Raw genomic sequence first — 23,693 nt, 5'->3', positions numbered from 1 at the left:
AAGACTCATAGAATCTTTCCCACTCATTCAAGTGTAAAAACTTCAGGTAGAAAGAATGGGATGGAAAGAGAATACAGTAAATATTTTGATATGGCATATCTCAAAACTTAAGTCCATTCTTTTTGGAACAGAACTTGCTACACTGGGGCATGGACACCTGAGTCTCCAATGTCTGTGACCTTGTCCTTAAATAGTTACTAGATAAATAAAAGGATATAACTTAGTCTGGAATCAGTAAGAGGAGAACCCACAACATAAGTAGCTTTCCTTCCCATGGAAAGAGACTTCTTCCTTGCCTATGAGCATATAGGGAGAAATTTTACTTTCTGTTGGAACAACACAATCTGGCACACTCCTGTAGCATACCACTACAACTCTCTCATCTGTTTATCCACTGGGAACTTCCCAGAATTGGTCTCATTGGGGTACAGGTGGGATGAGATGAGGCACATCAATTTTAGGACTAACTTCCAGGGCTTTACTTTGTGTGCTTATTTTTGGTTTTGCTTTTTGCCAAGTCTACCCTAACACAGCCAGTTTTCCATTTAGCTGCACTACCCATTCAAATATTTATTGAGCATTTACTGATAATAACAGCTCCTATTTAATAGAGACCATCTGTATGCATGACAGTGCATTTTACATACCCACTTAATCTTCACAACAGCTAGTCATTCAAAGTAGGCACCGTTCTGTTCATTTTTCAATAGAGAAAACAGGCTTAGAGAAGTTCTGTGGTTTCTCAAAGTCACCCAGGCTGGAGCTTGACTTTGGATATGACTCCAAAACCCATAATGTTTTTGTTATTACAATCTGAAGACACCTGTTCTTTCCTATAGAGAAACTGTGTGTTACAGGCTATGGCCCTAGTTTTTAATACTGAGGCAAGGCCAGCCTAAAATAGCTGACTCTAGGGCTGTCACCTGGCTTTATATATCCATTTTCCCCTCCACCTCAATTCTGCCGTTTGTGCTTCTTGGATCTATGCCCCGACAACCCTCAACTACAGGCAGAATCAGACAGAGGCAACAAGAACTTTTGGGTCACTACTGGCACTCAGTTCTGGTCCCTTCTCAGTCACGGCCCTGAGGCTTGGTGGTTTTCCTGCTGCTGGAGCTCTGAGGATTTTTCTCCTTCTTGAGCTTATTTTTATCACTTGCAATGGTGCCCAGATCCTGTGGTAAGGGCCTTGGCCCTGAAGATGGTATATAATAGGCAGAAAAATGTAGTGGAACTTGGAAGAACGGAGAGGTCTCCAGAGAGTGCAAGGCCTCAAAGCGCTAAGGAAAGGAAAAGCGGGGCTGGTTCCCCAGAAACGCACATAGGCTCTAACCTCCCACCCACTCCTCTGTCCTGTTTATTAATTCCCTGGACAGCCTAGGAGAGCCACGGGCCTCAACTCACCAAAACATCTCTCGCTACTTCACCCTGAGAACAAACGTGCTAAGTGATTTGTGTGCATTACTTCATTTAATCTGCATGACATCCTAGAAGGTGTAGGTGCTATTGTCTCTATATTACAAATGAGAAAATCAAGGGACAGAGAAATCTTATAATTTACACAAAACCACACAGCTAGTAAATGACAGAGCTAGGATTCGAAACCAAGCAGTTTGATGTAGAGGCTATACACTAAACTACTATAGAAATAGCCTCAGTAAGAACCAGAAAAGTGGATGTAAAATATGTATGGCTCTATAAATAATAATAGTTGGGGCCGGAGCGGGGCCCCGCCTCCTGACGCACGTGCCGCGGCGCGGAGCCCGCCACGTGGGCCGCGCCGTGTGGGGCCGGCGGCCTGCGGGGGGACCTGGCCCAGGGGCGAAGGGCGGCGGTGCACTTCGTCTTCGGTTCAGCCGGGTGGGCGGACGGAATGGGGGCTCCGGAAGGGGGGCTCTGGAAGGAGGCCTTGCCGCATGCTTTCTGCGCCGGGCTGCGCGCACGTGGTGGCCTGCGACTTATCCCACGTGGCCCTTCTAGGGCTGAAAGGGGCGGGGTTGGTAACCTGGGAAAGGAAGTCTTAATAGAAGACTACGGGTTAAGACGTGTGGGTTTTTTTGTTTTTTTTTTTAAAGCTGCCTTAATTTAAATTCAGACAAGGGTGGTGGAATTTGGTGCCACAATATACCTCAAAGGCTTTTTCAAGGTGGTTTTCCTCACGTGAAGGGCCTCGAATTGTTGGCAGTTACAGTGGTCCAGTTGTAGTCCGCATTGAGAGATGATGCGGTGAAGCAAGGCCGGTAAAAATCAAGGTGACTCCAAGAAAATGGCTCCTCCCCCAAAGGAGGTAGAAGATAGTGAAGATGAGGAAATGTCAGAAGATGAAGATGATGAGAGCAGTGGAGAAGAGGTTGTTATCCCTCAGAAAAAAGGCAAGAAGGCTACCACAACTCCAGCAAAGAAGATGATGGTTTCTCCAACAAAAAAGGTTGCAGTTGCCACACCGGCAAAGAAAGCAGCTGTCACCCCTGGCAAAAAGGCAGCAGCTACGCCAGCCAAGAAGACAGTTACATCTGCCAAAGCAGTGGTAACACCTGGCAAAAAGGGAGCCACCCCAGGCAAAGCATTGGTAGCAACCTCTGGTAAGAAGGGAGCAGCCGCCCCCGGCAAGGGAGCAAAGAACGGCAAGAATGCCAAGAAGGAAGACAGTGATGAAGAAGATGAAGATGACAGTGAAGAGGAAGACGACGATGATGAAGAGGAGGATGAGCCAGCAGTGAGGAAGGCAGCTGCTGCTTTTGGTGCTGCTCCTGCCACAGATGATGAGGATGATGATGATGAAGATGACGAAGATGATGATGAGGAGGATGAGGAGGATGAGGAGGACGAAGATGACTCTGAAGAAGAACCTATGGAGATTGTACCAGCCAAAGGAAAGAAAGCTCCAGTAAAAGCTGTTCCTGTGAAGGCCAAGAGCGCTTTTTCTAAAGGGAACTTAAAAAACTGCTGCTACATGTTATGTACAAAACTGGTTTATGCTACATGAACAGAGAATCACAAGTTCGGTTTTGGTACTTCTCCTCTTTGTATCCAGTTGTATAGTACTTCCAAATTCAAAATGAGAAGAAACGCTGTTCTGTATCAAACCATCTAAAAGCAATAAATGTTATATTTTAAAAACGGCAAAAAAATAATAATAATAATAATAGTTATACAGATTTTGGAGGATTGGATAATACTAGGTCACAGCATTTTTAAAAATATATATTTATTTATTTAGCTACATTGGGTCTTCATTGCGGCATGCAGGTTCCTTAGTTGTAGCATGAGAACTCTTAGTTGAGGTATGTGGGATCTAGTTTCCTGACCAGGGATCAAACCCAGGCCCCCTGCACTGGGATTGTGGAGTCTTAGCCACTGGACCACGAGAGAAGTCCCAACACCATGTGTTGACAGGTGAAAAGGCTAGTTCTGTGACCTTTCCACACACTGTCTTCTAAAGGATGCATGTTCATTTGGAGGGGACAGAAGGGCTCTTGGCCCATAGCACATCTGACCCATAGCAGTCCTCAATAAATGCTAGCTGTAGTAGAAGATCTTTTAAATAACCTTCACCTACCAGAATTACCCTTTTGACAATTCTCCATTCATTCTGTACAAGATACTTACTGACTGATGACACCACGCTGAATCTCAAGGACTACTAGGTTATTCTCTAGTCTATCTGCACCTTCTGCTCCTTCCAAGTAAACTGGTTGTAAGAGTCACCTGGCTTGTCCCCAAAACCAGTTTTGCCAATTGTACTTATTATTTAAATTATCACATATAATTCATCCTGATTCAAGCATGCCCAGTGCTAGCCAATTCCATAAATCTAACCCATGTTCAAAAGATGAAGCTGTGTCATAATACAATGGCTTCCCTAGTAGCTCAGTTGGTAAAGAATCTGCCTGCAATGCAGGAGACCCAGGTTCAATCCCTGGGTCGGGAAGATCCCCTGGAGAAGGAAATGGCAACTCACTCCAGTACTCTTTCCTGGACAGAGGACCTGGTGGGCTACAGTCCGTGGGATCACAAAGAGTCGGACATGACTGTACGACTTTCACTTTCACTTTCATAATACAAGATGTTAAAAAGACTGTCCAAATATCACTATCATAATAAAGAGTTTCTATAACTCAAGCAGAAAAGACAAATAACTTAATAGAAAAATGAGCCAAAGACAAGAACAGACAATTTACAAATAGCCAAAAAACATAGCAATGAACCCAATCTTACTTGAGGTTAAGCAAAAATTAACAGTGAGATAACATTTACTATCCATTAGGTTGACCAAAGTTTAAATGACAGAAGTCATCTGGTTTTGGCAGGATGTGGTCAATCAAATTGCTACCAGTAACTTCCTGCAGGTAGTAGAAACAATAAATTCATACACATAAATACATTTTTAAGCAATGGGATTTTCAGTGTTTTCAGATGCAGCTAAATAAAAGGCAGAACTCTCCCTCAGAAGGAAGAACTGTTCTAAACCTATTAATCACTATTCTAAAACTGAAGTTCCAAAAACATTTAGAGCCATGTAATACCACCAAAAGAAGAGGTGATAACTAACACACACTCTCTGAAGAGGACTACTGTGAGTTAGACGATGATTTCCAGTGTGCTGGCTCAGACACCCTTCTCCCAACTCTGCACTCCCCTCTTGGCGGGTATGGCAGCACCCATCCTGGCAGACGTAGCTTGGGGTTCCCGATCCAAGGCTTGGTGGACACCTCAAGGTTCAGAGCAGCACCCCTCTCTCTCTTTCCCACACACAAGTGTACAAGGCTCAGACTCCACCAGGGTGAACAATTTGCCTCTCACATTCTGTGATCAGAGCATTGCTATGTCTCCAGCCTCTCATGCTTGAAACAGACTTGCTGGTATTTGAGCCCTCAGGACACCCAGTGCCTGCAATAAAATAAAGACCCAGCTTCTCTCCGAGACCCACTGAGCCAAGGACATAGCATTCTATCTATACAATAAAATGCAGATTTCCCAATAAAAGGCAAAATTCTTGACTTTGGGAGGTTGAATAGGATGGAAAAGAATTCCAGCTGGTTAAAGTTATGGCACTGAAAAAAGTCTTGTCTGAAATTAATTCTTGTGTCTGAGCCCAAAATGCTGTCATCTTGCCATGGATTGTTAAAATATTCACTCATGGCGTGCTCGAATCCTCAAAGCTGTGCCCTGAAACAGTCTAAATCAGTCAGTAAACACAGTGGTTCAGTCATGCTGCCTTCTATTCTGAAATTAAGAAAATTTCAGCTGACTACTGCCAGGGCACAATGTACAGGAGGCTGTATTTAGTTAAAAACTGGTGGGACACTGTGATTACATGTTAAAATCATGAAAGAAATGTCCAGAATCCTCCTTTCTGCTGTATATTTGAAAGAGGAGAGTCATAAATACAGCCAGCTGTGCCCTGTGGGCCTAATAAAGTGGGCTCTGGGGCGAGGCTACTGGGTTCCCTCCATGGGACTTCCGTCTCAGTGACCCTGCCTAAGTCTCCGGCTACCTCTGTCCCCCCATGTCCTCATCTGAAATATGGAGATACTAACAGAGCTAGTGGAGGTGATGGGATTCCAGCTGAGCTATTTCAAATCCTAAAAGATGATGCTGTGAAAGTGCTGCACTCAACATGCCAGCAAACTTGGAAAACTCAGCAGTGACCACAGGACTGGAAAAAGTCAGTTTTCATTCCAATCCCAAAGAAAAGCAATACCAAGGAATGTTCAAACTACTGCACAATGGCACTCATCTCACACACTAGCAAATAATGCTCAAAATTCTCCAAGCCTGGCTTTAATAGTATGGGAACCATGAACTTCCAAATGTTCAAGCTGTATTTAGAAAAGGCAGAGGAACCAGAGATCAAATTGCCAATATCCGCTGGATCACAGAAAAAGCAAGAGAGCTCCAGAAAAACATCTACTTCTGCTTCACTGACTACGCTAAAGCCTTTGACTGTATGGATCACAACAAACTGTGGAAAATTCTTCAAGAGATGGGAATACCAGATGGTAATACCAGGGAATACCTCCTGAGAAATCAGTATGCAGGTCAAGAAGCAACAGTTGGAACCGAACATGGAACAACAGATTGGTTCAAAATTGGGAAAGGAGTACATCAAGGTTGTATATTATCACCCTTATTTAACTTATATGCAGAATACATCATGCAAAATGCTGGGTTGGATGAAGCACAAGCCAGAATTAAGATTTCAGGGAGAAATATCAATAACCTCAGATACGCAGATGACACCACACTTAGGGCAGAAAACAAAGAACTAGAGAGTCTCTTGATGCAAGTGAAAGAGGAAAGTGAAAAAGTTGGCTTAAAACTCAACATTCAAAACCCATCTGGTCCCATCACTTCATGGCAAATAGATGGGGAAACAATGGAAACAGTGACAGACTTTATTTTGGGGGGCTCCAAAATCACTGTAGATGGTGACTGAAGCCATGAAATTAAAGGACGCTTGCTCCTTTGTAAGAAAATCTATGACCAACCTAGACAGCATATTAAAAAGCAGAGACATCACTTTGCCACCAAAGATCCATCTAGTCAATGCTATGGTTTTTCCAGTAGTCATGTATGGATGTGAGAGCTGAACAAAAAGAAAGCTGAGCATTGAAGAATCGATGCTTTTGAACTGTGGTGTTGGAGAAGACTCTTGAGAGTCTCTTGGACTGCCAGGAAATCAAACCAGTCAATCCTAAAGGAAATCAGTCTTGAATATTCACTGAAAGGACTGATGCTGAAGCTGAAACTCCAATACTTTGGCCACCTGATGCAAAGAACTGACTCATTGGAAAAGACCCTGATGCCGAGAAAGACTGAAGGCAGGAGGAGAAGGGGACGACAGAGGATGAGATGGTTGGATGACATCACTGACTCGATGGATATGAGTTTGAGCAAGCTCCAGGGGTTGGTGATGGACAGGGAAGCCTGGCGTGTTGCAGCCCGTGGAGTCACAAAGAGTCAGACATGACTGAGAGACTGAACTGAACTGAACAGAGCTCATGACATAGGATCATCAGAAGGGGAAAATGAGTACACCCACTTAAAGTGTCACTCTCCAAGGAAACACTCAAATATCAGTTCTCACCCCTGGAGGAGAGAAGTGGTGGGTTAGAGCGGATGCTGAAGGGCTTGAATGTCTATCATCGGTCTGACCACCTGTGTAGAAGGCATTTATTCATGTGCTCTGCCGAAGCTGTCCTGTGGCCACTTCATGTGTTAGGTCATTCAGCACTTACCTCACACCTCTTTGTATGTGTGTCACCACCCCCCCACCCCACCCCACCCCCGCAACTAGATGGTGAGCTCCTGGAGGGCAGGAGCAGTGTCCTAACCTACTGCAGAGTTTGGTTCCCAGTAAGCACTCAGCAAATACCAGATTGACACTGCTAGCTGTCCACATGCAGAACGAACTGGACTCAAAATTAATCATACAAACTCCATTTAAATGGGCTTTTCAAGAAGTGCACCTAGACCTTGCAAGATCCATTCAAAACCAGAGGCAGAGATGGGTCTCTGATTCACCAGACAACAACACTAGAAGACGCCAGCCCTGCGCAGGCAGGGTGTTCTCTCACTCACTGTCTGGGCTCTTGTTGCTTTCAGCAGGAGCATCCTCCCCACCCCATAGAGCTCCAGGCCCACAGAGATCCCATGCAGAATCTAGGCAAGCAGCCTGCGTCTTTCCCCAGGAAGTCTTAGCCCTGTTGGCTCAGCATCAGCCTTCTGGACTGGCTCCTGTGCCACCTGGAATATTTAGAGGCCAGCTCCAGTTCACAATCCTAGCTTCTTACTCTGACTTCCTGACCACGTGTTCTCAAATTGCCAAGTTGTGCAATTTAAGTTGGAGAAGGCTGTTTCTGGAGGTCATTTGTAACTTCAGCAAGCTTCCCTGAAGGTCTTTTATATTTCAGAAACAAACCGCATTCTTAAAATACTGAAACTTAATACAAATTACTAACATGTCATTTATTGAATGAAGCAACAGCTAGAACTGGACATGGAACAACAGACTGGTTCCAAATCAGGAAAGGGGTACATCAAGGCTGTATATTGTCATCCTGCTTCTTTAACTTATATGCAGGTACATCACGAGAAATGCCGGGCGGGATGAAATGCAAGCTGGAATCAAGATTGTCACGAGAAATATCAATAACCTCAGATATGCAGATGACACCACCCTTATGGCAGAAAGTGAAGAAGAACTAAAGAGCCTCCTGATGAAAGTGAAAGAGGAGAGTGAAAAAGTTGGCTTAAAGCTCAACATTCAGAAAACTAAGACCATGGCATCGGGTCCCATCACTTCATGGCAAATGGATGGGGAAACAGTGGCAGACTTTCTTTTTTTGTGTTTCAAAATCACTGCAGATGGTGATTGTAGCCATGAAATTAAAAGACACTTACTCCTTGGAAGAAAAGCTATGACAAACCTAGACAGCATATTAAAAAGCAGAGACATTACTTTGACCACAAAGGTCCGTCTAGTCAAAGCTATGGTTTTTCCAGTAGTCATGTGTAGATCTAGTCATGTGGACTATAAAGAAAGCTGAGCACGGAAGAATTGATGCTTTTGAACTGTGGTGTTGGAGAAGACTCTTGAGAGTCTCTTGGACTGCAAGGAGATCCAACCAGTCAATCCTAAAGGAAATCAGTCCTGAATATTCATTGGAAGGACTGATGCTGAAGATGAAACTCCAATACTTTGGTCACCTGATGCAAAGAACTGACTCATTGGAAAAGACTCTGATGCTGGGAAAGACTGAAGGCAGGAGGTGAAAGGGACGATGAAGGTTGAGGTGGTTGGATGGCATCACCGACTCGATGGACATGAGTTTGAGTAAGCTCCGGGAGTTGGTGATGGGCAGGGAAGCCTGGCATGCTGTAGTCCATGGGGTCACAAAGAGTCAGACATGACTGATCGACTGAACTGAACTGAGGTATGTGTCAGGTAATGTGCTAGTTGCCTTCAATCCATCGTCTAATTTAACTTAGGGAGGTTGGCATTGTTCTCATTTTACAGATGAGGAAAATGAAGCACAGAAATGAAGTAACTTGCTTGAGCTCCCGTGATTAGTGAGCTGCAGAGGTGGATTAAGTTTTGAGAGTAGGCACTCTGATCCTGATTCTTGGTGACTCTCCCTGCCTCACTTAATCTGTTTCTCTTCTCTAGCTTTATGACTCTTGTTCACATCACCCTTACCACCTAGATTCAATAGATCTAGACTAATTGGATCTCACATATTTCATGGGCTTTTATGGACCAAGATTGATGTGACAGGCTTTCAAAACCCTGACACTAAACCAAAAAGGCAGAGTTCAGGTTGGGTTTAATGATATCCCCTTCCAGCACCTCTTGCTTCCCTCCTCCCTTGTTTATTCCCTCTTCCCTAACTCATCCTCCCTTTTCTAAAAATCTGCTTCCCAATGTACTCAATCAGGTATCCCATAGGTTCCCCAACTCAACCCCAAATGAAACTCACCCCCCTTCCTGACTTCTCTGCCAACACTTTACACTGAGCTGCCTGGCACTCAAGCTGAAACCTCAGAGTCATTAGCATGAGAAGGTAACAGAGCATAGTGGATAAATATACAAGCTCTGGGCTCAAATTCTGGATCTAACTGTACCAGCTGCAGGACCTGTGAACAAGTTACTTAATCTAGCTCTGTCTCAGTTTCTTCATCTGTAAAATGGGGAAAAAACAGTACCTAACAAAAAAGAAAGTGTTTCGCCTCAAATGCAGCAGGAACAACTGGATATTCATTAGTGAAAAAAATAATTTTGACCCCTCCTGCTTTATATGGTCTGGAGGAGGAAATGGCAACCCACTGCAGTATTTTTGCCTGGATAATCCCATGGACAGAGAAGCATGGCAGGCTACAGTCCATGGAGTCACAAAGAGTAGGACACGACTGAGCATACAAACACACACACACTTCATATGGCACACAAAAATTAATTTAAGATGGATGACAGATATAAACATAGAAATTAAAGCTAGAAAGCTTCTAGAAGAAAATATAAGAGATGATATTTGTAATATGGGAGTCAGAAAAGTTTCTTAGGACATGGAAAAAAAAACAACTTTACAAAGAAAATGATAAATTAGATCTCAAAATTTAAAACAGAAAACACTGTTAAGAAAATGAATAGGGGACCTTCCTAATGGTCCAGTGTTCAGGACTCCATGTTCCCAATGCAGGGGCCACGGATTTGATCCTCGCTGAGGGAATTAAGATCCTGCATGCCACACAGCACAACCAAAAAAAAGGGAAATGAACAGGCAAGCCAAAATTAGGGGGGAAATTTGCAAATCACATACCTGACAAGTAAGTAGTATTCAGAATAAATAAAGAATTCCTAAAACTCAATGATGAAATGACAAAAAACATAATTTTTTAAAATGGACAAAATAGTTGAATAATTTGAATAACACTTCAGAAAGAAAGACAAAGAATCATCAATAAGCACATGAAAAAATTCTTAGTATCATTAACCATTAGGGAAGTGTAAATTACAACCATTTGGGGATACTGCTACATATTCACCAGAATGGCTAAAATTTAAAGTCTGATAATGCTGGGGGCTGGAGCTGACAAATAATGATATGCCTCGAAGATTATAACTAGTATATTCCTTTAAAAATTTATCCAATTTATAATACCTTCAATTATTCAATGTTCAACAAATAATGTATTGATTGCCTAGATGTGACAGTCACTATTTAGTATTGGATAAAAATCCCTGCCCTCCACAAGCTTACCACCTAGTGGAGAAACAGACAGTACGTGAGACAAGAAAAGAATATATAAACCATGTTGTATATGGGTTAAGTATGAGGAGGAGAAAGCAGAGCCAGGAGAAGGGCCATGAAATATCAGGGGTGGGGTTAATATTGTAGAGAAGGTGGCCAGGAAAAGGCCTCCTGGAGAAGGTGACTCAAATAAAGTCCTGTTGGAAAGGCCTGGATGGGAAATACCAGGTCCTGAAAACTGTCCCCTATTAAGCACCCTTCCCATGTCAGCTGCTCACACCTCATCAGCTAATAAGACCTCACAACAATCCTCAGGCTCAAGGAGCTTCTCTAAAATGTCAACTCTGGGACTTCCTCAGTGGTCCAGTGGTTAAGGCTCTGAGCTTTCACTGCCGAGGGTGTGGGTTTGATCTCTGGTCAAGGAACTAACATGCCACGTGGTACCACCAAAATAAAAAAAATAAATAAGATGTCAAGTCTCAAACAAGAATTACATGATGCCAGAGTAGGAAGGGCCCGCAGAAGCCATCCGGTCTCACCCCCTCACCTTTCAGTGAAGAAACAGAAGCCGTAGTGTTCCAGCTGGCCTAAGACTTAACCTGAGATCTGCATGTTTGCCCTTTCCTGAGCTCCTCCTTCTACTCTCCACTCAGTACTGGAAAACCACTTTCCCTTGGTAACTAAGCCCTTTCTCCCTTGGTTGCATCACCCCAGCCACATACGCCTGATCTCTACATCTGTCACTGACATAGTCCAAGACCAGTCCCCAGGGTGGTAGGTAGGTAGGGGGGATCCAAGATGAGAAGCAGCAGCACCCTGAGACAGCTGCCAGCACTCCCACCAATAGCATTACCACTGTCTATAACATCATCAAGCTCCCTCCAAACACAGTCAGTGATACAGAAAATGGACATTTTCCACTTTTCCTTCTTAACTGTTCTGTTGTGGGTTGAACTGGGTCCTCCAAAAAGTCATGTGGAAATCGTACCCCCACCCTCCCCATGCAACCTGTGAATACAACCTTATTTGGAAATAGAGTCTTTGCAAGTTATGATGAATTCACATGGAAGTAGGGTGGGCCCTAATCAAATGACTGATGTCCTTAAAAGAAGAGAGAAAACTGGACACATACACAACATAGAGAGACACAGAAGAGATGGCCATACAAAGATGGAGGCAGAGACTGGAGGGATGCATGCACAAGCCAAGGAATGCCAGTGGCTTGCCAGCAAACCATCACATGCTGAGACAAGGAAGGACCCTTCCTAGAGCCCTCAGAGGGAGCATGGCTCTGCTGACACCTTCCAGCCTCTACATCACTTTGTCAACAAAGGTCAATATAGTCAAAGCTATGGTTTTTCTGATCGTCATGTACAGATATGAGAGTTGGACCATAAAGAAGGCTGAGAATTGAAGAATTGATGCTTTCAAACTGTGGTGCTGGAAAAGACTCTTGAGAGTCCCTTGGACTGCAAAGAGATCAAACCAGTCAATCCTAAAGGAAATCGGTCCTGAATAGTCATTGAAAGGACTGATACTCAAGGTGAAGCTCCAATACTTTGGTCATCCGATGCGAAGAGCTGACTCACTGGAAAAGACCCTGATGCTGGGAAATATTGAAGGCAGTAGGAGAAGGGGATGACAGAGGATGAGATGGTTGGATGGTATCACTGACTCAATGGACATGAGTCTGAGCAAACTCCAGGAGATAGTGAAGGACAGGGAAGCCTGGTGCACTTGGCTTGGGGTCTATGGGGTCATAAAGAATCAGACACAACTGAGCAACTGAACAACAACAAGCCTCTAGGATGTGAAAGAACAAGTTTCTGTTGTTCTAAGCCACCCAGTGTGTGATACATTGTTTACAGCAGCCCTAAGAAACTAGTAACCCCCTCACATATAAAAAGTCTGGAGGCACTCATGGTTCGCATACACAGGCTTTCTCCCTACAATTTCAGGAAAGGCCCTCAGAAGCAGTTCCCACCTCCCCTAACACCACTCCTCATCCATCCTATCTACCAACAGTACACATGCTAAGTCTTCCCAGGGAGCCTGCAGGAAGCAGGTGAGAGGCCAGCCACTCATAGGGTTTGGGGTACAGTTTGCTGAACACCTTGGTCTATGTCTTGCTGTGGGTACAATCTGTTTTATACAGTTTGGCTCCAAACAATCTAGAATCTGTTGGCCTTTATTAACAATGACTGATGGTCCCTCTAACAGGCTAAGAGAGAGGTCACAGGGAAGTAATATCTACAGGAGACGGATCACTCTCATGGGTCCAATAGTGGCCTGTTCAAGATGGTTTTAGAAAAGGCAGAGGAACCAGAGATCAAATTGCCAACATCCGCTGGATCATTGAAAAAGCAAGAGTTCCAGAAAAACATCTATTTCTGCTTTATTGACTATGCCAAAGTCTTTGACTGTGTGGATCATAAAAAACTGTGGAAAATTCTGAAAGAGATGGGAATACCAGACCATCTGATCTGCCTCTTGAGAAACCTGTATGCAGGTCAGGAAGCAACAGTTAGAACTGGACATGGAACAACAGACTGGTTCCAAATAGGAAAAGGAGTACGCCAAGGCTGTATATTGTCACCCTGCTTATTTAACCTATATGCAGAGTACATCACGAGAAACGCCCAGCTGGATGAAGCACAAGCTGGAATCAAGATTGCCAGGAGAAATATCAATAACCTCAGATATGCAGATGACACCACCCTTATGGCAGAAAGTGAAGAACTAAAGAGCCTCTTGATGAAAGTGAAAGTGGAGAGTGAAAAAGTTGGCTTAAAGCTCAACATTCAGAAAACTAAGATCATGGCATCCGGCCCCATCACTTCATGGGAAATAGATGGAGAAACAGTGGAAACAGTGGCTGACTTTATTTTTCTGGGCTCCAAAATCACTGCAGATGGTGATTGTAGCCATGAAATTAAAAGACACTCACTCCTTGGAAGGAAAGTTATGACCAACCTAGACAGCATATTAAAAAGCAGAGACATTACTTTGCCAACAAAGGTCCATTTAGTCAAGGCTATGGTTTTTCCAGTAGTCATGTATGGATGTAAGAGTTGGACTATAAAGAAAGCTGAGCACCAAAGAATTGATGCTTTTGAATTGTGGTGTTGGAGAAGACTCTTGAGAGTCCCTTGGACTGCAAGGAGATCCAACCAGTCCATCCTGAAGGAAATCAGTCCTGGGTGTTCATTAGAAAGACTGATGTTGAAGCTGAAACTCCAATATTCTGGCCACCTGATGCGGAGAGCTGACTCATTTGAAAAGACCCTGATGTTGCAAAAGATTGAAGGCATGAGGAGAAGGGGACGACAGAGGATGAGATGGTTGGATGGCATCACCGACTCAATGGACATGAATTTGGGTAACTCCAGGAGTTGGTGATGGACAGGGAGGCCTAGAGTGCTGCAGTTCATGGGGTCACAAAGAGTCGGACGTGACTGAGCAACTGAACTGACCAAACTGAATCAGGAAATTGTTCAAGTAATAGGCTTTTGGGTGATATGGAAAAAAGGACAAAAAAGAGGATCATACCTTTCAACCTGGTAATACTGTTCTTGGAATATAATCCAAGGAAATTACACAGAAAAAAAAAGCCATTTGGACAAAGATATTTATAGCAGTGTTACTCAGAATTGTGGACTAAAAACTGGAAACGTTAATTGCAGAACAGTTTAAAGAGAGTATCATAATAATACCTAACATTTCCTGAGCCCTTACTATATGGCAGGCAACACGCCAAGTTTTTGGTTGGATTATTTCATTTCACCCTCACAAAAATCTTATGACAAAGCTGTATCATCCTTATTTTAGAGCTAAACCTAGTCAAGGTCACACACCTAGGAAGTGGCAAGTAACCACTATTTTTTGCCCTCTGCTTAAAATAGCGACTTCACTACGGCCATGTGAAACTGGGCAAGTTCTTTTTAACCTCCCTGAGCCTTAGATCCTCAACTATAAAACAGAAATAAGAATAATAAGACTTATTATTAATCAGTCTAATAAGTCTAAATAGCCTAATAAGTCTAAATAGTCTAATATTATTAATAATAAGAATAATAAGACATCGTAAGACTGATAAAAATTACATGCAAACTGTGTGAAACATTAAGTAAACTATAAAACATTAACCAAATGAAAAGTACTTACAGCCACTCAATGATAACTGAATATCTTATGTGGTGGGGGTCCAACTGTAGTCTATTTTGCATGCCGAGTTGAATAGTTAGAATTTTATCTTTCATGCAGTAAAGGTTAACATTGTTTTTTAACCAGGGATATTACAAGCAGATCTGTGTTTTAATGTTGTCTTAAGGTACAATAATAGAAAATCATCTCAGGATGATAAAACTGGAACTTTATTTAATTTCCAATCCTCAACAAGCTTTATGAGCTCTCTCATAAAAACTCTGGTCAGATTCCTCCAGAGGGTGGGCAGAATGGGCCTGGAAGCAGCAGTTTCCTTAATTCACTGACTTCCTGCAGGAAACCTAGGGGCGTCATTCCCTAAGAGCTGGACCCAGGGATCTAGAATGCCAACAAAGGAACACAGAGACCCTAGAGCACACAGAGTGGGAATGTCCCCATGGCACTTGGGGGGGACTCTCCTTACCCCCTCCTCACCCACGGAGCAGTAATGATGGTACAAATGTGCTATGCCCCCAGTAAGGGCCTACACATGTACAATGGGGGGCGGCGGGGGGGCAGCAGCTATTACTGTCACCAGGTCCTAGAAGCCTGGCACCATCGAATATCAGGCAATTTTGTGACTTGTTCCACTAACCAGGGTCTGGCACAATCCCAGGACCCTGTTCCCATCCCAGTGAACCAGGCTCAGTAAGATAAAAGCACCAAACAACCTAAGGCCTCACCCACACCAGGTAGTCATCCCCTCCCTGCCCCAGAGCAAATTCAGAGACTCAGCCCCTTCAGGAAAAAAATATCTGAGGAGGGAGAAAGTGACCAATAGCCCCTCTCCATACCCTAGACTTCTAATGGATTTTCCCATCATGTCTGAAGCTTGCTTTCCATTTCTCTATAGACTTGCCCACCACTCCTCACTTAATATCCTTCAGAGTACCCTCTCACTTCTCAGGAGAGGGTTGACATGTTTAATGTAACCCTAGCAACAATGCTGGGAGGTTGTGAGCATCTTCATTATAGAAATGAGTGAAGGTAAGTTCAGACCAATAATTTCTCAGGCTCATCCATCTAGTAAGTTGTCGAGGTGGGATTCAAACCCAGGTCTGCGGAGCAGCAAAGCCCAGACCCTTCCTGTCAACCACACACACCCACTGTCCTAATCAATGAGAAGTGGCTGAGATGGAATCTGTGTACTACCTGTACAAAATCTGTCTGGTGCACGGAGTTGCCATGGCACAATGTGGTCAATGCACAGCTGCCCAGAGATACAATGGTCAGCTATGCTCACGTTCAGCAGGCAGACTGGCCCACCCCTCCTGCTCTGACTCTCCCACACACCTGCAAACCCCTCAGTAAAAGGAGACTAGGGGCCTCGAAAGGAGTTAGTCAAGCCCTTTCAGAACACCAGCACTGGGGCTGGCATCTGGATGCCTGAATTCTTGTGCCAACCACAACTCTCAGGAAAAGGAGAGAGTAATTAGAAAGCAGCTCCCCACAGACCAAACTTAAGTCATGTTTCCAAAATAGCCTCTGAAATGAAAGATCAGCCTGTGCCTGCAGTGACAGCACTTGGACCCAACTCCTCCACACAACCCCCATTTCCTCTAGGCCCCGGAGAGAACCATAAAGCAAGGTCAGCAGAGGTACCATGAACATATACAATTCTTCCCACACAGCCACAGTATTTACTGACCACCACTTTATGCTTGATGGGCGATAAGAAGTGATATTACTGTGACCCTGCTCCTGAGAAGCTCCCAGCTCAGTGACAAGCTAAGAAACAAAGACATGGACAGGTGCAGACCAGATGCTCTAAACTAAATGGAGTTCATCTTGGGAAAGCAAGTCTGGTTCAACATTTAAAATCAATCAATGTAATTCACCACATTAACAGACTATAGCAGGGCTGGGCAAACTATGTCCTACAGGCCAGATCCAGCCTATTGTCTATTTTTGTAAATAAAGTTTTAGTGAAACACAGTCATGACCATTCATTACCATATTATCTATGGCTGCTTTCATGCTACAAAAAAAAAAAAGGAAGAGTTGAATACTTGTGACATAGTATAGCCTGCTAAGTTGAAAATTTGTACTATTGGCTCTTTTCAGAAAAACTTTGTTGACTCTTGCTTAAAATTACTGAGAGCCCTTTCACCATAAAATTATAGCAACTCCTACTTCCTCTACTCTCTGTTCTACAGACCAGTTTGGAAAGCAGATGTGAACATTAGGGTCCCAGACTCTCTGGGCTAGACAGCCAGGCTGTTGCCTTCCACAAGGAAAGCAGTCTGAGGTATGACTTCTGCTCCTCCCTCACACTGGTCCAACTTTAAGGTAGAAGCCCCAGGGATCTCTGCAGAATCAACTTAGGTAATTAATTAATTTGTTTGGCTACATCAGATCTTGGTTGCAGGCACTCTAGTTGAATACCACACTGTCCTGATTATGAAATATTTCAAAATCATCTTATTGGCTTCTGCATAAAAACCTGCTGAAAGTTTTGTTAGTATTGTATTGAATCTATAGATCCATTCTTCCTTTTCAGAATCGTTTTGACTATTCTAGATCCTTTGGAAAACAACTAAGTTGAAAGATTCACACTCAGTTCAGTTCAGTCGCTTAGTTGTGTCTGACTCTTTGTGACCCCATGGACTACAGCACACCAGGCTTCTGTGTCCATGACCAACTCCTGGAGCTTGCTCAAACTCATATCCATCGAGTCAGTGATGTCATCCAGCCATCTCTTCCTCTGTCGGCCCCTTCTCCTCCTGCCTTTGATCTTTCCCAGCATCAGAGTCTTTTCCAATGAGTCAGTTCTTTGCATCAGGTGGCCAAAGTATTGGAGTTTCATCTTCAGCATCAGTCCTTCCAATGAATATTCAGGACTGATTTCCTTCAGGATTGACTGGTTTGATCTCCCTGCAGTCCAAGAGACTCTCAAGACTATGGAGAACAGTGTGGAGATTCCTTAAAAAACTGGGAATAGAACTGCCATATGACCCAGCAATCCCACTGCTGGGCATACACACTGAGGAAACCAGAATTGAAAGAGACGCGTGTACCCCAATGTTCATCGCAGCACTGTTTACAATAGCCAGGACATGGAAGCAACCTAGATGTCCATCAGCAGATGAATGGATAAGAAAGCTGTGGTACATATACACAATGGAATATTACTCAGCCATTAAAAAAATACATTTGAATCGGTTCTATTGAGATGGATGAAACTGGAGCCCATTATACAGAGTGAAGTAAGCCAGAAAGAAAAACACCAATACAGTATACTAATGCATATATATGGAATTTGAAAAATGGCAATGATAACCCTATATGCGAGACAGAATAAGAGACACAGATGCATAGAACAGTCTTATGGAGTCTGAGGGAGAAGGTGAGGGTGGGACTTTCTGGGAGAATAGCATTGAAACATGTATATTGTCATGTGTGAAACAGAACACCATTCCATGTTCTATGCATGAGACAAATGCTCAGGGCTGGGGCAATGGGATGGCCCAGAGGGATGGGATGGGGAGGGAGGTGGGAGGGGGGTCCAGGAAGGGGAACACATGTAAACCCATGGCTGATTTGTGTCAATGTATGGCAAAAACTACTACAATATTGTAAAGTAATTATCCCCCAACTAAAATAAATAAATTTATTTGATTAAAAAAAAGAGACTCTCAAGAGTCTTCTCCAACACCACAGTTGAAAAGCATCAATTCTTTGGTGCTCAGCTTTCTTTATAGTCCAACTCTCACATTCACACTGGAAAAACCATAGCTTTGACCAGATGGACTTTGGTCAGCAAAGTAATGTCTCTGCTTTTTAACGTGCTGTCTAGGTTTGTCATAGCTTTTCTTCCAAGGAGCAAGTGTCTTTTAATTTCATGGCTTCAGTCACCATCTGCAGTGATTTTGGAGCCCCCCAAAATAAAGTCTGTCACTGTTTCCATTGTTTCCCCATCTATTTGCCATGAAGTGATGGGACCAGATGCCATGATCTTAGTTTTTTGCATGTTGAGTTTTAAGCCAACTTTTTCACTGTTCTCTTTCACTTTCATTAAGAAGCTCTTTAGTTCTTCTTTGCTTTCTGCCATAAGGGTGGTGATATCTGAGTATCTGAGGTTATTGATATTTCTCCCATCAAAACTTAAAGCTACAATAATCAAGACAGTGTAGTATTCAACTAGAGAGTCTGCATGCTGCAACTACTGATCCCACATGCTCTGGAGCCCACATGCCACAACTAGAGAGCCCACACACCACAACTTCTACACCGCAACTAGAGATCCGTGCACCACAGTGAAAAATCCCACATGACTCAACAAAGATCCCCTGTGCCACAACTAAGATTTGACACAGCCAAATTAATTAATTAATTAATTTTTAAAAAGACAGTGTAGTATTGCTAAAAGGATATACACATAAACCAATGGAACAGAATAGTCAGAAACAGACCCACACATACATTCTCAATTGATTTCTAACAAAGATACAAAGGCAATTCAAGAGGGAAAGGATAATCTTTTAACAATAGTGTTGGAGTAACTGGATGTCTGCATGCAAAAAAGAACCTTTACCTATACCTTACACCATGTGGAAAAAAAAACCTCAAAATGGATTAGACCTAAATGTAAAACCTAAAACTATAAACATCTTAAAGAAAGCATTGGAGATACTTTTTTTCTTTTTTCTATACCACCCAGCAATCCCATTCCTAGATTTTCATTTCACTTGTGTAAATATCTATGTTGACATAAAAACATGTATACAAATACTCATAGTGAATTATTCATTATCACCCCAGACTGGAAACAGCCCAAATATCCCTCAACTGGCAAATAAAGAACACATACAATGACATAATACTCAGCAGCAAAAAGGAATGACCTACTGGTATACCCAACAACATAGATAACTCTCCAAGACAGTGCACTAAATGAAAGAAGATAAACTTAAAATGCCACACACCATAAGAGATTCTGAGAGAGGCACAGTCATAGGTACAGAAATCAGATCAGTGATTCCTATTTAAGGCCTTCAGGTGGTAGAAGAGTTGACCAGGAAAGTACACAAGGCAATTTTTAGAAGTGAGGGAATATTCCGTATCTTGATTATGGTAATACTTACATGACTATGTTTGTCAAAACACAAAGTTGTACGCTAAAATAACTGAATTTTACTGTATGAAAAATTAGAAAAATTCAGAAAAATCATACTTTGATTTTTCTAATGTGAAAAAAATGTCTTAAAATAGATTCCATAATGATGCAACATTGGAAAGAAAAGTTATTGTGTAACTAAAACAATGCCTACCACTTGTCAAGCAGTGGAATCAAAAGGCAATAGAAATTGCTACATTTATCAAAATAAAGCATACTTTCCAAAGGTAGGGAAAGTTGGTGTTACTAATTCATGTGCAACATGTGATGAATTGGGTACTGAATAATAATTTTTTCAAAGCTTCCAGTTAACTTTCAGAAAAAGACATTTAATTTTTAGCAACGTTATTTTCTTATAGAAAAAACAGAACTAAAAGTATAACCTAAAGGAAATGTAGATAAAACCCTGGTATACTTTAATATTCCTCAGAATTATTCTGTTGATCCTAAAGGGGCTGAAGATGTCAAAATTGTGGGCACACACAAAATCAGCCAAGGAAGGCAAAAGTTACTAGTTCTATCTCACTTATGACCATAAATTAAAAAAAAAAAAAAAAAGAAATCCAATAAAGCATTAGAAAATCAAAGCCAAAAGGTGTTTAAAAAAAACTATATATCATAACCAAGTATTTACAAAGAATTTATCTTAAGAATTCAAGGATGGCTCAACATTAAAAAATCATGAGCACAGATGATCAAAAATAGCATTTTACCTTGAAGTCTTGTATAACTCTGATAGAAAAACAGTTCAGAAGGATCTGAATACTTTGATTACAATAATATTGAAGAAAGACAGTATGAGTAAAACCACATTGAAACTTAGTCTAAAGTTGTATATATTGAAGTGTTTTTTTCCCCAAAAATCTAGAAAGTGATGTAAGTCTTATAGCCTACGGTAACTTGAAATCAAGAAAATATGAGAATGTTACCTCTTTCCATTATACAACTATTACATTTTTTTTTCCTCTCTTCAACTAGCTGAATTGGTTTCTGCTAATTTTGAAGACGCCCTCCTAATATACAAATCAAAGAAATAATTACCTAGTAAAAAAGCATTGAAGATTGATTCTCAATTCTGGCCGACACTGTAAACACCTGGGGATCTCTGTAAAAACAGAGATTCCCTGACCCCACCCAAGTCTAGGCTAGGGACTGGGAGGCATGGTTTATTTTGCCAACAAGGCTCCCAAAGGAATTTTGTTATTAGTGGGTTCTGAAAGACTGCTATTAGGAAATAAAAGCTGCAGGCATGTCTTCCCCTTGAAATTTTTTCAAGGTAGTTGTAGATATAAAAAATTTAGCATAAATAAAACTAAACATGTAAACTTTTCATAATAATGTATGATTTGTCACCATCAAAAGAATTTACAGGGACCAATTCAAGGTCCCTACAGAAGTTCAAATGAGGAAGAGAACTTGAAGCTGAGGTGAAGCTCAGGAGGTCAAAGGCAGTCTCCATTTGGGGACAGTGTCTGACGTGTATTAGGAACTTAATCATTCCTTGAACAAATATTTAAGGATAGAAGAACTTGTCAATCAAAGAGGAAAGTGAAGACTATTCCAGGAGAGGATAAGCTCACATAGGCAGAGAGACAGGAAAGTGCAAACTGGGTTTAGGGACAATAAGTTAACAAGTTCCATTGCCTTGGAGGTCAGATTACAGAGGCCCTTGCACTTCAGGTTAAAGGTGTCCTGCGAGAAGCAGGGAGCCACGGAGGGTTTCTGAAGGTGGAGTGACACAGCCAGATTGGGCTTTAAGATTAACAAAGCAGTCAAGTGTAAAATGTATTTGTGCCACAGTTAATAGTCCAAGTGTGAGCTAGTGAAGGTCTGGTCATGAGCAACAGCAATATGAAAGTAAAACCCAGCGATTCTCTCTGCCTGGGATAACCAGTGGAGGGTGGAACAACAGGAGGAAGGGCTGTGCAGCTGTGGTCATCAGCTTGTGCCCCGGGTGGCTGCCCAGTCACAACAAAAAGCCTGAACTCCCTAAAATACTTCAGTTGAAATGCTGTGGGGTACAATCAGTAGTATCTACATTAACTGTCTCATGCCCAGCATGAGGCCCTACTGTGAATGTGAAGACAAGCTTCCGCAGTACTAAGAGGCAAGTTACAGGGACACTGAAACAGCCTGTTGTCTTCTGCTGAACATGTCCACTTCCACAGCGTTACCAACCAAGTGACTATGGAAATGCTCAGTTGACACTAAAACAAAAATATAGAATGAGAACGTAACCTGAATAAGGGGGAACAGCAGGAACAGGTCCATTTTAGGCATGTTCTCTGAATGGGCTGAGTACTTGACAGAAAACATGCAGAGTTCAGGAGAAAAATAGAACAGTTATGCCTAACCAGAAAGAAGACATTTTGGAGAAGTGAGGCAAATGAGGGGAAAGTACCTTCTCCTGGAGCAGCAGAGGGGAGATGCCTGAGGATCTTTCTTGAACACTCCAACTCACCCACCAGCCAGGCCTTAAGCACAGATGACCAGGCACCATGGCGTGTCAGATACTAAGACTACTTACTGGACTAAGAGCAAGGACATGGAGATAAACCATGGCCTTTGCCCTCAGGAGCTCGTGGCCTAGTGTGACACCAAACCTGATGACTCCATCGCAAGTAAAGGCTACCAAGCACTTGTTCATCTGCCCACAGGTTCCTCAGGCAAGCAGAGAAAAGGTCCCCTCTCCAGTTACATATGTGCTTGCAGAGACCTGGACAGCACTGGAGCTGTGCCAAACAGCTCCAAACCACAGCCTCTTCCTGGTTTTTCACATAGCCTCCTCCTAGTCCATCCCAGGCAAAGGAGAAGAGTCTTTCCTTCCAGGGTCAGTGGAGACTGGCAAGAGCTTCCATGTTCGGTTCATGGGGTGAAAATTCCTGTTAAGGATGGTGCATTCCAGAGTCAAGGCAGGTCCAGAATAAAGTGTCAGCCCCAGCTGTCAACTCTGGGTACTGGGTGGGATGGGGGCTGGGACTTCAGGGTAAGGGGGAGCTGCATGGGCAGACACAAGGTACTCTGGGGCCCTGGCAGCAGACATATGGCAGTGATGACAGAGTCAGGCCAGATAAAGAAGGACACTTTATCTGCCCTTCCCAGGGCACTCTCAGACTAAAGGAGACAGCCTTCAAAGACTCTGGGGAACCAGAAGGGACAGATGAGAGAACCAATTTGCATCCATTTCTCTGCCTGCAATGTAGAAGACCAAGGTTTGATTCCTGGGTTGGGAAGATCCTCTGGAGAAGGGAATTGCTACCCATTCCAATGTTTTGGCCTGAAGAATTCCATGGACAGAGGAGCTTGGCAGGCTACAGTCCATGGGGCCACAAAGTCAGAGATGACTGAGCAACTAACACTTTCACTCTGGTCAAAGTCAGACCTTCCCACCCCATCACCCTCCTCCATCAAAGTGAAGAGATAAGAACTCTGGCTGTTTCCAGTTCTGCACCCAATGTCTTGGCCTCCTAGACTAGGGTTTCCACCTCACTATGATGCAGCTGGCTGGTGGGCTGACAGAAATGAAACATGAAGAAAGAACACCGAGCCCTGGGAGCCCAAAAGTCTTTGTGGGATGGGCTTTCACTCTGGTTGTAGATTTGCTTCTTATAATTTTTGAC

At 42.9% G+C, this 23,693-nt stretch overlaps 2 protein-coding genes across 2 annotated transcripts in view; one reads left to right on the top strand and one right to left on the bottom strand.

Annotated features, from left to right (window-relative positions):
* LOC145539620 (uncharacterized) overlaps positions 1-23,693 on the bottom strand; it is a 48,181-nt gene that overhangs the window by 19,731 nt on the left and 4,757 nt on the right. The gene's annotated exons all lie outside the window — the stretch shown is intronic.
* Positions 2,059-12,677, top strand: LOC145539453 (uncharacterized). The gene has a single exon (XM_081573525.1). It carries the CDS (start codon positions 2,267-2,269, stop codon positions 2,984-2,986), a length of 720 nt encoding a protein of 239 aa, XP_081429651.1. The 5' UTR covers positions 2,059-2,266; the 3' UTR covers positions 2,987-12,677.

This window comes from Giraffa tippelskirchi, chromosome 2 (genome assembly GCF_054371585.1).
Source record: "Giraffa tippelskirchi isolate mGirTip1 chromosome 2, T2T-mGirTip1v1.2.pri, whole genome shotgun sequence".
NCBI classification, from domain to species: Eukaryota; Metazoa; Chordata; class Mammalia; order Artiodactyla; family Giraffidae; genus Giraffa; species Giraffa tippelskirchi.
This window is presented reverse-complemented; position numbering and strand designations above follow the sequence as displayed.